The 15,907-nt window shown below is 41.0% G+C and overlaps 1 protein-coding gene across 2 annotated transcripts in view; it reads left to right on the plus strand.

The window, feature by feature from the left end:
• Positions 1-15,907, plus strand: part of MKLN1 (muskelin 1) — a 99,593-nt gene that overhangs the window by 61,118 nt on the left and 22,568 nt on the right. For both annotated transcript variants that reach the window (XM_058804802.1, XM_058804803.1), the window contains 3 exons: positions 7,633-7,845; positions 10,315-10,536; positions 12,042-12,171. In XM_058804802.1, the coding sequence (XP_058660785.1) occupies positions 7,633-7,845; positions 10,315-10,536; positions 12,042-12,171 (565 nt within the window). The remainder of the gene's footprint in view (positions 1-7,632; positions 7,846-10,314; positions 10,537-12,041; positions 12,172-15,907) is intronic.

Raw genomic sequence — 15,907 nt, forward strand, 5'->3', positions numbered from 1 at the left:
TGTGGAAAGTTCAGCTGTGAGGACACACTTGGTCTTTAGAGGTGCCTTGGTCAGGGCACATCAGAAGCCAGAAGATTGTATATTAATTCATTCCTTTATGAAAATACTCTCAATTTAGTTATTTCTACAAGCAGGTGGCAGGGAGGCTAATAAATATTAATTTCATGAGAATAGAGCATTATCTGTTTGTTTTCATAGCACTGAGTCTGTGCTGTGATAAACCTGTGCTGATCCCTGGAGGATGGAGCCAAGACTTGGAGTCAAGTTTGTGTCAGACTGGAAGGGTTGAGCTGTCAAGGGTCATCAAATCCAGCCCAGTGCTGTCATAAGGATTGTGTTGTATGATCCCTGAGCCTGATCATTTGACTTATAAGCTCATTGAACCCTCTTTCAAAAATAGAACATCGGGCCATTTATTTTTTAATTCTAATTTAAGCAGAGAAAGTCTCTTTGTGGCAGGCTCAGCTCAAGGCCATGCAGCATCAACACTGGGAAATTAGGACTGTCCCAAATGTGAACATGCTTTTAGGAAGGGGAAAAAGAAAGCTTCACGCTGTTGAATTTTAGTATTTTCCCACCTTGAAGAGACGTGCACACAAAACTGTGTGCTGAAAGCTGCCTCTGACTTTAATCTGCTCCATCATGTCTGAGTCAGATGCCCAGAAAGGACTTTGCTGGTAAATCTATCCCGTGGCATCGCTGTGGGAGGGCACCAGTAAGCAGATTAGCCATAGCTCAGATTCTGTGTCAACTGCCTGACCAAGGGTGTCTTCCTGTCTTGGTTCTGCCTGGACTTATTAATAGTTAATTATAACTTTTTAATATCCAAACTTAATATTTATCGTAAGGCATTTCACTCTCTTGTGTGAAAAATTGTGTAAATTCATGGCTTTCCAGTACTGGTCCTGAGGAGTTTTCAGCATGCTGACTCTTAGATTCTGATCTATTTCTTAGGCTTCACAAAATATTTTTTGGCAGAACATATTTAATTTACATGTAACAGTTTTCTAGAGAAGCTGTGGCTGCCCTGTCCCTGGAAGTGTCCAGTCCCAGGGGCTCCGAGCAACCTGGGGTAGTGGAAGGCAGGGGAGTGGGACTGGATGAGATTTGAGATTTTCAACTTTTAACATTCCACTATTCTTGCCATTATTTATTAAAGTAACAGATATTCCAACTTAATTTTAAAGCTCCTTTAGCAGTTCTAAAGAATATTTCTAAGAACATGCAAGTTCATCAGCCACAGAAAGGTTTGGGTTGGAAGGGACCTTAGAGATCACCAAACCCCTGCCATGGCCAGGGATGCCTTCCACTGGGTCAGGTTGCTCCAAGCCCCATCCAACCTGGCCTTGAACACTTCCAGAGATTATTTGCAGAGTAATTTAAAGAATGGAGTGTACATAGAGTATCCAAAAAATATTTTCTGGAGGTAAACTCCCATCTTATGGTCCTAGAAACATTCAGTCCTTTGCTGCGTCTACGCTGTGTGACATGCAAAGGTTTTTAGTTCTAGTATTGGAACTGTCTGGTCTTGGATATCAAATGACACAGGTGGCACTGATTTCTGCCATCATACAGAGTAGGAAATTGGGATGTGCTGTTTGAGGGAGGGTCTTTCACAGTGCAGAAACCCTTACAGGGGGCTCTGAGCCCCTGCCATGTGCCTGTGCTGGGCTGCTCTGGCCTTGAGCACGGTTGTGATGCTCCCGTTGTGTGACTGGACGTGCAGGACCCTCCCTCTGGTGGTTTGGTGCTCCTGGCACATCATCAGTGATTTTGTGGTTGATAGGAAGGATACATCAGTCCCCAGCTCCTGTTTTGTGTTTAGGGACCATACAAATCCTCCATGCTACCATAAAAAAAGAATAGATGAAATTATTTTCTTATGTTTCTAGCGCCTTTAGGTTATGATAAACTTAAAATACCTTCTGTGAGTAACCTGTATGGGATGAAAATGTTTTATTTTGTTGTATAGCTGCAGTTGTTTCTCTTGCTGAGTTTAGTGCTCATCTAGAGCAAAGCAAATCCTTGCTGTGGCTCAGATTAAACATTTTAGGAGTGCATTAGCTCTAGACTGGCATTGATAAAGCACTGACAAGCTCTAATCTTAAAGCACATGGACTTGAATTAATGCCAGGAATAATATGCATTTCCTTTCATTTTCAAGTTTGTGGAGAACTTTCCCCCTTTTTTTTGTTTTTATTTTGGGGGGGGGTGGAGGAGGAAATGAATTATAGTCCAAAACTGGGAAATGAGAGCAATTAATCTCTGCAGTTGTGTGTAGGCAGGAGGGACTATTTGTTGCCTGACAGGCTGCTCTCAGGACTGGAAACAAAGTAGGTTGTTTGTGTCTTTTTATGTCCTCGTCCTAGTTTGCTTTAGGACAAGAGCATTTACCTCATGACGCTTATTTTTGAACTTCATACTGGAGGCAGTGTTCACATTCCACTCAGTCTTTTACAGGACCAGGAACGGAGAATTAGTCAGCTGTTCTTTGTTTTTATTTCCCTGACTCTTGAACAGGATCCAGGCTTGCTCCTGAGGTTTTTCATCTGGATTGGTCTGAATAAAACAGATTTTTCTTGCAACTGAAACCCCTTTATTTGCAAAAGGTTATGATAACCAGAAGAAGCCAGGCTCCCCCAGTTTTTGTTTGGGATGGGCAGTGGAACCGGCTTCCTGCGGTCATGTTCTCATTAAAGGAGGTTCATAGGACATTTATTTAAAAACAAACCAAAAAATGAAAGCTATCATGTTTGTGCCTTAATGTAGCATTCCAGGATGCTGTTGCTAAGATGATGCCTGCTGATTCTGGCATAAATAGTGGTTTGAGCAGACCCTACCCTAAGGAGTTGAGTCCCAATCCTTTCTCCCCTGTATAGGAACAAATCAATTATTCTAAGGAGGCAGTGTTGTCTCTCAGTGCTGTTGTGTTGCTTTTTGAAAACGTTTTGTAAGTTAGTCCTTAAGTGGGATAATTGCTTTCAGCATTTGCAAGTTAAATGAAGAAAGCTCTAATTAGATTTTATAAAGTGGCTTAGCATGTTGAGAAGGCTTTTCATAAAGTATACTGTGTATTCACTTGGCATTGCACAATTGAATTTCGTGTAGCACTGACGAAACCTAAAAATCCTATTTGGCCCTGGGTGCTTAAAGGATTGAAAGCCTTTCTTAAGTGCTCCTGGCCATACAGCCTCTCTTCCTTTCCCCACCATCCCACCCTCACCAGGGCATTTTTATCTGTGCTGTAGAGACCAGAGGAGTTGCATCAACACCAACCTGTTTAAAGAAGAGCCTTGGAGCTGGGCATAAAGCTTGGTATTTTGTAGCACTTCCAAACAGGACCCTGCACATGCTGTTTAATCTGTTTTAGCTGTTATTGTGCTGTGCTGATTGTGTGGTAGGGCTGGGTGGCACAGAGCCACTTTGTTCAGGTCACTCCTGGCTCTGTGCAGGCACTTATTGAGTCCCACACAAGCCCAGCAGTGCCTGTGCTTAGCAGTTTTTGGTATTGTTTGGTGTCCTGTAGGTTAGAAATGTGATATGCTAATGCTTTCCTCTTGCCATCACAGCCTTGGCAGCAGCTGAGGCACTGGCCAAAGCAGCCTGACACACTTATTGCCATCTGAATAAGGACTTAGCCCAGTCACAAGCCCCTTTCACGTGTGGTTTCTGCAGTGTGTGTGCCAGGAGCTTTCTGATGGGGGTTGGAAGGAGTGCCCAGAGGCAGTGTTTGTTCAGGTCCTTGGGGTGCTGTTGCTGGATGTGGCTTTCAGAGTCTTATGGAAGATGGGCTCTGTTTGGGGAGTGACACTCTGCTACCTCAGTCAATCAGGTCGTGAAGCTTCGTCTGCAAAAACGTGGATTCCACATGTAAAAACTTAGAAGAAACCAGATCTAAAGTAAAGTACTTAATTATAAATTCACAGAATGGTTTGGGTTGGGATGGACCTTAAAGACCCTCTAGTTTCACCCCTCTGCCATGGGCAAGGACACCTTCCACTAGGCCAGGCTGCTGAGGGCCCCATCCACTGGCCTTGAACACTTCCAGAGATGAGGAGTTTTGCACAGGTTTGTTATGAGTTCAGACAGTCACAGAAACAACTTGTCAAAACTGTGACTTGGTGAGAAGGCCTGAATTTGAAGAAGGGCTTAGAGATCTCTAGTAAGATCCACTCAGCCTGGGACATTAATTAATGGATCATGATCAGCCTACATCCTGACAGGAGGATAAAAGGGCAATGCCCTCTAGCCATGCTTAATCTCTTCACCCTTGGGTTAGAGAGTCATCTCTGTCATGGTCACTTTTTCTCACTCATTGCTTTTAAAGAGTCAGATTCTTTGAACACTTGTGGAATCAACAAACCTTCCTGTTTGAATTTTCTGGATTGCTGTGTCCATGGCAAGCTGTGGCAGAGTGTTCCCCTGAACAACAGGCTGCTGTTGTAACCACATGGAGCACAGGGCTTTGGATGAACCCTCAGAGCCACCCACGGGCACTTGATTCATCACATGTGCCTTGAAGCCTTTTACTCTTTTGTAGTGTCTTTGTAACTGAATTCTGTGGTTTTTTGAAGTACATATGAGCTGCAAGGGCTGCCATGGTCAAGCTGAACTCAGAAGTGAACACAGATTTGGACTTTTCCCCTTTTCTGCCTTAAATGTCAAGCCAGCATGTATCACTGTTAATGGAGATATTTACTCATTTTGGTAAACAGGCTAAGGAGGAAACTTTGGCAGGTTCCTTGTGACCTTGTGAGTGGTGTGCAGGCAGAACTCCAGTCTTCTTGGAGAACAGGTTTCAAATTGGATGAAGTTTCTTGTATTACAAGAGACAGTTTTTGGTAGAGCTGAAGTTCTTGCATGAACTTGGGGTGATGAAAATTCTGTGTCTGTAGAGATGAAATGTTTAACTTAAGAGCTCTTTAAGAAAGCAGATTATTACTGTGTGAGATGTGGCTAGGATGTAATTAAAGAAAAAAAGGTATTTTCCTTAAATTCTTTCCTCATTTTAAAACAGTCCTAGGAAATCTGTATGTTGCATATTTAGTGTAGCAACTGTGGTTTTGGTGCCGTTGCCTTGAAATGGGTATTGAGTTGTGAAGTGTCTAAGCCTTGTGTCTCTGCTCAGACACATTTTGGTTGATGGTGTAGCTTTTCATGGCAAGGCATATTTGGAAATTGCTGAATTGGAGATTTACTCCTGAAAGTGCCAAAGACACTATTTGAACAAATTTGAGAGGATTTAATTTAGTCCACATAGAGGTGAGAGATATTTTGTATTTTCTAGGAACAAAAATAATTGTGTTGTTGCCTTCTATGTAATCTTCCTTCATGACCAAAGGCAATCAGTGAGTTTTTTGCTGCATTTCAGGATTTTATGCTAATATTTCACCGCTATCAGTACTTTTGTATTCAGAAAATAAAATTATCCTAATTACCGTGAAGTAACTAATCCTCAAAGCTGTAATCATTGCTGACATAATGCTTCATATTTATAAAATATGAACAATTGAGTTCACCTCTTCACATGGTCTTTTGAGTTTCTGTAAACAGTTTCCTGGAACCATTTCTTAATCAAGAAATTGAATTCTGTAACATGAATAGTAAAGGCTTTTGGCAGCAGAGATGTAATGCTTCCTTTCTTGTTTTATCCAATTTAGTGATGTGCATTCCATTAGTGTACTTTAAATTTCAATAGAATTTAAGTAAAAGGGTACAGTTATCAAGATTTTTTCATAAGACATTCCACATAAGGTAGTACACAGAGCAACTCTTGTGCTGATTATTTGATGTGATATGGCTTACTCTTCTTTAACTATAAGTCTTCAATAATCATTTTAAAGATTTGCTATATCCTTGCCTACTTGCCTAATCTTTACTTTTCAATGGTTTTAAATAGATTTTTTTGTATAGAATCCCAGAGTGGTTTGGGTTGGAAGGGACCTTAAAGATCATCCCATTCCAATGCCCTGCCATGGGCAGGGACACCTTCCACTATCCCAGGTTGCTGCAGGCCCTGTCCAACCTGGCCTTGGACACTTCAGTGATCCAGGGGCAGCCACAGCTGCTCTGGGCACCCTGTGCCAGGGCCTCACCACCCTCACAGGGAAGAATTTTTTTCCCCATATCTAATTTAAACCTGCCCTTTGTCGGTGGGAAGCCATTCTTTGTGTCTTGCACCCAACTGTGTCAAAATAAACTACAGAATTTATCTATATTAATGATATGATGTTTTTAATCTGATATCTTGCACATAAGGCTTTGCAAGGGTTGATTTCTAATGTTTTGGTGTACCAGAACATCACTCTCGTGCTTCAAGAAGAAGCATATGAAGGCCCTTAAAAAGAGATTTGGGATGCAGAAAGGAAACTGGCCAGGCCTGCATAATCATCATCATCATAATGTCATTAAATAAATTACTCCATGATTTAACTTGAGCACTCCTGGATGGATTAAGCCCATAATAATTTCACATGGGGCACTCTGTGTGTTTCTCTCGAAGATCATAACTCAGGGCAGTTTTGCTTACCGTGGGAAACTTTCTTTCAGCTGGAGCCTGGGAGGGCCATATCTGTTTGTGAAGGACAGGGAGTGCTTTTGTTACCTTCCCAGAGCCATTATGGGATATGATTGCTTGGGGGAGTGTCTGCTTATGATCTGTTAGAAAACAGCCTATTAATAAAACAGAGCCTCTTGTAATAGAGCACTTCTTAATCTTCTTCCTGTGTAGTTATTTATAGGCCGTGACATCTTAATTTGCCTCTCATGTGCATCGACTTCTGTTATTTTAAAAGATCAAGTAGTTTTCACACGCCTCTGAGGATCACTTCTGGGAGAAACTGTCTGTTTTCTAAGGAATCTGACAAAAAAGGTTCAAATCAGAAGTTTGTTGTGACAAATGCATTAAGGGTTTTGCTGGTGTCTTTCTAAAGGACAGAAGTTATGGGATATGCTCGTGTAATTAGTATGTATTTGATTACAAGCAGATTTTTTTGAATTCCCCAAGGATTTCTAGCTGGTGCTAATACTTAATTTCCCTTAGTAACCTACCTGGAGCAATATTAAATCCATTACTCTCTTCATTTTTGTGGTGAAACTGTCTGTTATCTAATGAATCTGACAAAACAGGTTCAAATCATATTTGTTGTGACAAATGCATTAAGGGTTTTGCTGGTGTCTTTCTAAAGTTATAGGATGTGCTCTTGTAGTTAGTATGTATTAATCATGTATTTGATTACAAGCAGATTTTCTTGAATTCCCCAAGGATTTCTAGGTGCTGCTAAGACTTCTTTTCCTTTAGCAATCTACCTGGAGCAATATTAAATCCATTACTCTCTTCATTTTTGTGGTGAAACTGTTTTCTAATGAATCTGACAGAAGGTTTCAAATCGTAACTTTGTTGTGACAAAAATGCATTTAGATTTTTTGCTGGTGTCTTTCTAAAGGACAGAAGTTATAGGATGTGCTCTTGTAGTTAGTTATATATTAATCCTGTATTTGATTACAAGCAGATTTTCCTGAATTTCCCAAGGATTTCTAGCTGCTGCTAATACTTGTTTTCCCTTAATGACCTACCTGAAGCAATATCAAATCCATTACTCTCTACATTTTTGTGGTCCTTTGCTTTCTCAGAGCGGTCCCAGTGCCAGGTCCTGTCACAAGATGTGCATTGACATCCAGAGAAGGCAGATCTACACCCTGGGGAGGTACCTGGATTCCTCTGTGAGGAACAGCAAGTCCCTGAAGAGCGACTTCTACCGCTACGACATCGACACCAACACCTGGATGCTGCTGAGCGAGGACACTGCAGCAGATGGAGGCCCCAAGCTGGTGTTTGATCATCAGGTCAGCCACACTCGTGTCACCACATTGCTCTTCACACAGAAAAGCAAGGCATAATTCTTCCCAAGAATATTTCTAGGGTTTCACGTTCTCTGAACTTCACAGAAAGGAAAAACGATTCTGATCGTTTGCTGTGTTTGTGCTAAATTAGAATGCAATATGGAGATTGGTTACTCAAAGTGATGGTGCTTTGTTTTCTTGGCCTGTCAGGGCCAAATGTGTAGCCCCACATTTCTCTTCACAGAGAAAAGCAAGGCACAGTTCTTCCCAAGAATATTTCTGGGTTTCACATTCTCTGAATCTCAGAGAAAGGAAAAACAATTCTTATAATTTGCTGTGCCTGTGTTTGTGCAAAAGTAGAATGCAATATGGAGACGGTTTACCCACAGTGATGGTGTTTTGATTCCTTGGCCTATCAGGGCCGGGTGTGTGTGTGTCAGGACTGTCAGCTGAGATTCTGTGCAGTGTGTGCAGAGCTGAGTGCTTGGGAGATTCAGTTTAGATGTAATGTAATACAATGCAATATAATATAGACTAATATAGTATAATAAAGTAATTAATTAGCCTTCTGATAAGATGGAGTCCTCCTCATCATTTCTCCCTGCCATGGGGGTCATCCTGTTTCAATACACTCATCCTCCTGCTGCAAGTTCTCAGTGTTTAAAAGTCAGTTTTGATTGTAGTCTCTGTGATTTTGAGGTGCTGTAGCAGGTAACAGAGCAGGGATGAAGAGGGTGTGATCTGCACTCAATTAAATCCTGATAGCATTGCTGCTCAGTGCCACTGGCTGCTGGTGCTCTAATCAAACCGAGTCAGAAGAATCATAAAAACCTTTGCAAACAAATGCATTTTATTAAGACACGTTTTATTAAAGCCCAAAGCACAGTTCATCTGGTTTTAATCAGTCTCCTTGAGCTGGGTTTGCAGATATGCCTTGCCTGGAGGGCCTTGGGGAGCAACTTTTAAACTGTGTATGGTACCTTTGGAAGAATGCTCCAAGCAAGCTGCTGGACTGAGGCCAGCACAGGAGCAGGATCCTTTCCGAATTGGTTACCTTTAAAAATTGTAGATTATGCTTTCTTTGTAGAGCTTAAAACACCTTAGAGGAATGGCTACTAATTCTTTAAAAAGTCACATCTGTCCACGTGTTCAAATTGGAAACTTCTTTCTTCTTTACTTATGTTGTGTTCAGTGGCTTTTGTCTACTTGAAAAAGGTATTTTGTTCTCAATTGATTTTTTTTTTTTATGAAGCATTGCCAAGAAACAGCACATCAGGACTCATTTTTAAAGCAGCCCAAGATCAGCTTTTATTGGTACTGGCTGTTTTGTAACCAAAGCTGTTGTTTGCCAGCACAATGTGCCTTTCTGCTGACACCGAAAATTAAAGATACACCATGTCTGCAGAACAAAAGCCAATCAGTCTTTCTGTTCTATTAATAACCTGTGCCAGTCTCCCAGGTGTTGGGGAAGAGGCACAAGGAAATTGTCAGCTGGCAAAGCTACTCTGGGTACCTTGCTTGCCTCTTGAAATGATTCCTTTTTTCCCTGTTGTGTCTCTCAGGGATGAAGGGCCTCACTGACTTCTGTCAGTCTGCAGCTCTTCCTCTTCTCTCCCTCAGCACCTACTGCAATGGCAGTTTTTATTTAACCTTCAGAAATGTGCTGCACTAGAAGTGGTTTGTGTAGGCTTTGCTGAATAGCATCTCTATCTTACTGTAATCTTGTCTGTTTGTTGGTTTGCCTTTTTTTTCCCTCTGGTACTTTGTAACCCTCTGCTTTGCACTTTGTCTGAAAACATCACCTGGAGTCAGGAGGTTTGGTTTGATTTGTGCTGCATTGCTCCTCATGGGTGCCATAACCTCAGTTTAGGTTTGGAGATTAAACAGGTTTCTGCTGCAGTCCCAGGAGAAATCTTTGCCTGGGTTAAGCCCCCACTTTGTGTTCCAGTAATGGGGTAAGAGTAAATGTGGTGGAATCTCAGTAACAAATCACAGACTGATTTTTGCATCAGTTGATCGGTGGGCAGTGAATTAGCAGTGATTTTGAATTTTTCTCTTGCACAACCATTGCCCAAGGTGATACTCTGTTAACTCTGGCTATAAGGACGTACCTTGAAAGATCCCCATGGATCTTTTCTGTGGAATCTATGGAAAAGAACCCTGTGAATCCTTGTAAAAGACTTTCAAGTACTTTTCCCTGAAATCAGCAGGCTTTTTGGGTGATGATGGATACATTTAGTCTTTTCTTTTGCATATTAAATGGCATGTAGAAATTAGACTTGTGTTTTAAATTTTTTTTAAGAGATTAATACCTGACAACCATGAAGATGTGTGTCCTTTTCTGTTTGTTGGAGGCTCAGGAGATGTGCAGAGCATTGTCTTAGCTTAGTAGGCATTGCTTGCTGGAGAGGAGTGTTTAATATTAGATCTCAAAGTGTTCAGTGCTTAAAACTGCTTCCCTGCTTCTTGCAGATGTGCATGGATTCTGAAAAACACATGATCTACACCTTTGGGGGCCGAATCCTGACCTGCAATGGCAGTGTGGACGACAGCAGAGCCAGTGAGCCCCAGTTCAGTGGCTTGTTTGCTTTTGACTGCCAGTGCCAGACGTGGAAACTTCTGAGGGAGGATTCCTGCAACGCCGGACCCGAGGATATCCAGTCCCGGATAGGACACTGCATGTTGTTCCATTCTGTCAGTATCCACACCCTGCTTTGATTTATGATGGCTGACTTTAGGGAGAACATCTGGGTTTGGTTTTTCTTGCCAATTTTGAGCTCTTTAATCTCCTGAGTGATGTGTTGTCTCAGTTAATTCAATGTTTGCTGATGCTGCTTTGGTAAGTGCAGGAGGTGCTAATTCAAGTTTCGGAGCTTTCGTGACTCCAACTGAATAAAATTTCAAGTAAAAATCAAGCTGAATTTTAAAGAGTTGATTTTAATATAATAATGGTAAAAAAAGCAAAGGATGTAGTTCATTTTGATCTAAAAATGTATTCCTTTTAAGTTAGTAGAGCATTTTAGAAGCTTCTGGTCTGGTAGATACACTGTGTTGTTACTGGAATGAGACTTAATGGGTGTGCATTGAATTGCACAGGCCTCAGAGCCTTTGGTGCTGGAGCATCCAGCTGCTCTTTGGAGTCCTGAGCAGCTGCAGACAGCTGTAAACAGCTGGGATTATGGACACTTCATCCAGAGCCTCCTGGAGAAGCAGAAGGATGGAGGAAAGGTGTATATAAGCATTTTATTCTATGTTGGGTATATGTTTCCAATTGTGTTCATCAACCACATGTCTATTTAAGACTACTAAGGAGAATTGAAATTAATGTTGTGACATTTAAATATTTACTAATACCATCAACTCAAAACCCACCAATTTGAAGAAATTGCTGATTTTATTTCTCTTGCCCTTTCAAGTGAAAGATCAGAATTTTCACAGTGAATACTGGGCTTTCTGAGCTTTTAATTTTATTTTTGTTTTGAATGGTTCTTTAAAATCTGGTGGGAGAACATATTGCCCCACAAAATTCTGCACAGGAACTTGAGGATCTTTCAAATAGGAGTCCGTGGTAAATGTAAGAATACTGGTTTCTGTAAGCACAGGTCATGGAAGTTTAAGTCCTTTTCTGTTTTCTCAACCATTTGAAAGAAAAATAATCTGCCTCTCACGGACTTTCCACTTGGCAGACTTGAAAGAAGCAATAAACCTGTTATTCTTGGCTTGCTCCTTGCCTTTTGCCTGTACTGAATTTAGTAATGTGCTGGTGCTTGGATGGTTTCTCCTACAGTCTATCTTCTGTTCCTGTTGTGTTTTTAACAGTGATTTTATGATGGACTTTAGAGACAAGGCCTGGTAATTTTTTAATAATAAACCTGAAAGATGAGCTGCTGCTTTAATGTGCTGAAGTCAAAGCTGGATGAGGCAGGGCTGCATCAGTGCAATGATGTTAAACTTGGAAGAGACATCTCTGTTCCTCTTTGATTCATTAATGGCTGCCCCTGGAAATGTTCCAGGCCAGGTTGGATGGGACTCAGAGCAACCTGGAATAATGGAAGGGGATTTGAACTGAATGGGCTTTAATGTCCCTTCCAACCCAAACCACGTATGACTCTGTGATAAATATTGCTGTTAATGATCACAGTTGACCAACATACTGTCTTGCACTCATAAAGATTTTTTTTTTCCCCCTCCTTTTCCAGAAAAATCGCTGCTTGTATGTGTTTGGTGGCCAGAGATCAAAGACTTACTTGAATGACTTCTTCAGTTACGATGTGGACAGCGACCACGTGGACATTATCTCAGATGGCACAAAGAAAGATTCAGGGATGGGTAAGAGGATAACAACATAATCATTTCCCTCGGTAAAATGAGAAATATACTGTGAAAGATGAAATACTGTAAAAGGAGAAATATGGAGGGGAAAGGACAGGTTCAACCTGTGGGATCAGGTTGGCATCCTTAACTAACCCTTCATACCTGGGTAAACTCCACACTGTAGAGGTTAAACTTCTGCCAACTCTCCTTTCTGTCATTTGACACTCTCCATCTTGAGCACAATACAAATAATTGATGCATGAAACCACACAGCACCTCAAAAGAAAAAAATACACAAAAAAAAACAAACCAGCAAAATAAGAACTAAGAATACCTCTTCTAGAAACTCTAACAAAGACAAAAAAAAAAGCTTCTTTAAGCCTGGAAGGGAGAAAATAAATTCTGATCTTGGTAGTTTTCACTAAGTATAAATTGCCATAAGATAAAGATAATCTGCAGAAAGGCAGGTAGGGTGCTCAGAGGCAGAGAATTGGAGTAGAGGCACAGAAGTTATTTTCACCAGAAAGATGAGACCAAGCTGTTGTCCTGTTATATTTGTAATAAATATCAGAAAAGAGTGAATAAAAGGAAGAGAAGGGAGCAGGGCTCCAGTTCTGTGTGATTCATAGTACTAGAGCCACATATTCTGTGTGTAGTTCTGTATGACAGAAGTCTTTAAAAACACCCAGAAGGCCTGTAACATAACCATGAAGAACTGATTTCATGCCTTTTCTCCTCAAATGACAGAGAAAAATGTTCCTTTCTTCCCGAAAAGCCTTTCTGCATGTATAAGCACATCATTTTCCTGTTACAAATACCCTGATCTTCATCCTGCCAGTCAGAATTTGAAATTTGAGTTGCACTGTGTACCACTATGGGACAGAAGTTATGAATATTTCTCATGTTTTCTATGTTCAGTCCCAGCCTTCTCTTCTTCTAGTTACTAAAAATCCCAGGAAGGTAATTAATCTTCAATTTAGGCTGCCCTCCTCCTTTTGATCAGGCTTAACTTTTAACAAGTAATTTAACTGAAATTCTGAAGTCAATTATTGGTGGTGACGAGTTATTGTTTCCTCGTTAATTTAGTTATGCCAATAAGGGAGAAAAGTGCCCAAGCTCTAATTCTCTGGAGTCATTTATTTACTCAAGTGCTTCCAAGAAAGAACCAGCTCATATTGTTGACAGTCTCCTTTATTCAGGTGCACGTTGCCTGATGCTGCTCTGTACACACCCATGCTCCCTTTGTTGTCATTAGAGCTTTTAAAGAATAGATTTTCTTTTCTCCAGGAAATTTGTAACATTCTGCATTTTGATCTTTTCAAGCTACATGTCTTCATAGCTAGAAGCTTGAAAATATGTGGCTTTAAGCTGATACCTTTGTGTAATTCAGATTTAAAGATACTGAGTTTGTCAGGACACTGAGCTCTGCTTTTCATGCATGAACTTCAGTGTTCAGTAAAGTAAATGAGAAATGAAGTAAATTTTTAGCCCTTCTCCCCATTCCCACAGGCCCTGAAGTGATGAATAGAAGATTTTGTATTTTTTTAATGAGAAAATGACTCACTGGAAATAATTCACAAGTAGATTTTTTTGGTTTACTGTTCTCCTGTGTGTGGAAAGTAAACAAAGAGATTTGAACGTTTCCATTGCTTTTGAAAGAAAACACTGAGTTAATTTGCATTTTAACAGGAAGAGAACAAAATGCTCATTACATTCAGACAGCAAATGTTGACAGCACTATTTTCACCCCAAAAAAGCAAGTCTTTATTGTGCTCTTGTTAGGTGGTGAGACACCATTTTGATCTGTCTGAACAAAGTGGTTGCCTGCCTGGTTGCTGTGAAGTTTTAAGCTGCTCAGTGTGATGAGTCAAGTTGAGGATGCCTGACCTAGATGTTCCTATAAAGTCCCATGATTACATTTTGTTCCTGGCTCGCATGTGGCATTCAGTTCTATTCTTAGTTGAGCTATTTTGATTTTTACCCTTTCTAAAAGAACTTAATTGTGCATTTGTTTAAATATCTCGTGGAGTAGGGAATTTTTTAAAAAAAGTAGTGAAATAGATAATAAGGATTATCAGTAACACAGAGTTTTTGCTGTGTTATAAAACCGTCGTAATGATATGTTGGTTTTGCTGCTTTCATCTTCTGAGATATTTGTGCTGTTCAGCGTTTCTTTGCCTTTGTTTGTGCCTCTGATGTTGATCCTGTGACCAGCTCCTTGGATGGCTGATGTGTTTGGGAATGATGGGTGATAAGTATCACTTAAATTTTTTTAATTTGAAGTAAAATACATAATTCTAACAAATTTAGACATGCACCTGTGGTGATGTCTTGTATGTGAAGGAAGACAACAGAGGTGCAAATTAGAGGTGTTTTAGTACCATAAATAGAGAGTGTTTGGAGGAGAGACAGAAATGTTTGTGTTGATGGACACACTTTTAGAGCAGTTTTATATTTTAATGGCTTTAAAAAGCACATAAGCAACACTCGACAACATAACCCCCCCAGCAAACAAAAATTGTGTGTATCTGAAACATACAGGTGGTCTGGAGATGCCACCAGTCCCAGGTGTCCCTAAGGGCTGGACTGGAAGCTTTCCTGAGTCCCTTAGTCCCATGACTAATTGTGGACAGTCATTTCAGCTCTGAGAGAGCTCTTGGTAACATTTGTGGTTGAGGTTTCTGTGACAATCCCCTCTGGCCCTGACTCAGGTGGTGTCAGAGCTCCTGCTCAGAGGGAGAATTCCTTCTGCAAGAGGATGTGCTGAGCATCTTCTATCCCTTGGCATCAAGTAACTTCCAAAGTCAAATGTGAGCAAGCCTTAAAAGTTCTTGTGGCTCATTGTAGTGGTGAAGAGGTTCTTAAGGGCAGCCTACACATTTTAAAGCTAAGCCTAGATTTTAAGCTCTCGGGGCTCTTTTGGGCAGGTGCTCACTTCACATAGACAACTGTGCACCTGATGGATGGGGAATTTCATGGTTAAGTACCACGGACAGAGGCAACACAGCCCAGCCCAGGAAACAAGGCAAAGTCAGAAAAAAATGAATCAAAATGGGTAGTACAGATGTTCAGCATGGCTGGGATCCAGCTCAGACAGGCAGCCTCAGTGTGTCATTTTCATCACCTCTTTGTGACACCTGGCATATTGTGCCTGTGTTCAGGTGAGGTTTGTGGCCAGCACATCCCTTGCCATGGAAGCATTTTGTTTTCTGAGGGATTTTATGTGCTTTTCTTCCTGTGAGGTGCTTCTCAGAGCTAATCCCCAAATCTTTCCTCTACCTGTGAAGGTGAGGAGGGGGACAGGCAGTCACCAGATCCTAGAGATGCTTTGCAGAGCTGCCATAGCTCAGAATTCCATTCAGATTTACTGACTGATTGTTTTTTTCCAAAAATCTCAGAGACATCCCAGCATTGGACATTGGATTGTTGCTTTGTCAACATGACAACCAAACTGTTCAGATGGTCTCCTTAGCTGCTTCTTGGCAGACTGCCAGATGCAGTCTCATCAGGAAAAATCCAAGAGGATAATCATTATCTTGCTGTGTCAACAGCTGGCCTGGTGCTATCACTCACCATGACGTGCTCCATTAAAGTCTGGGGGAGGTGCTGCTTCCACTTTATAGGAACTACAAGGAGTGGCTTGGAATAATTTGCACCTACCACTTATTAAAAATTAATCCACTGGGAGGTGCCAGGTTCTGGTGAGCAGCAGAATCCATGTGATGAAGTTTTCTCCCAATTTTGTGATCAC

This window comes from Ammospiza caudacuta, chromosome 5 (genome assembly GCF_027887145.1).
Source record: "Ammospiza caudacuta isolate bAmmCau1 chromosome 5, bAmmCau1.pri, whole genome shotgun sequence".
NCBI classification, from domain to species: Eukaryota; Metazoa; Chordata; class Aves; order Passeriformes; family Passerellidae; genus Ammospiza; species Ammospiza caudacuta.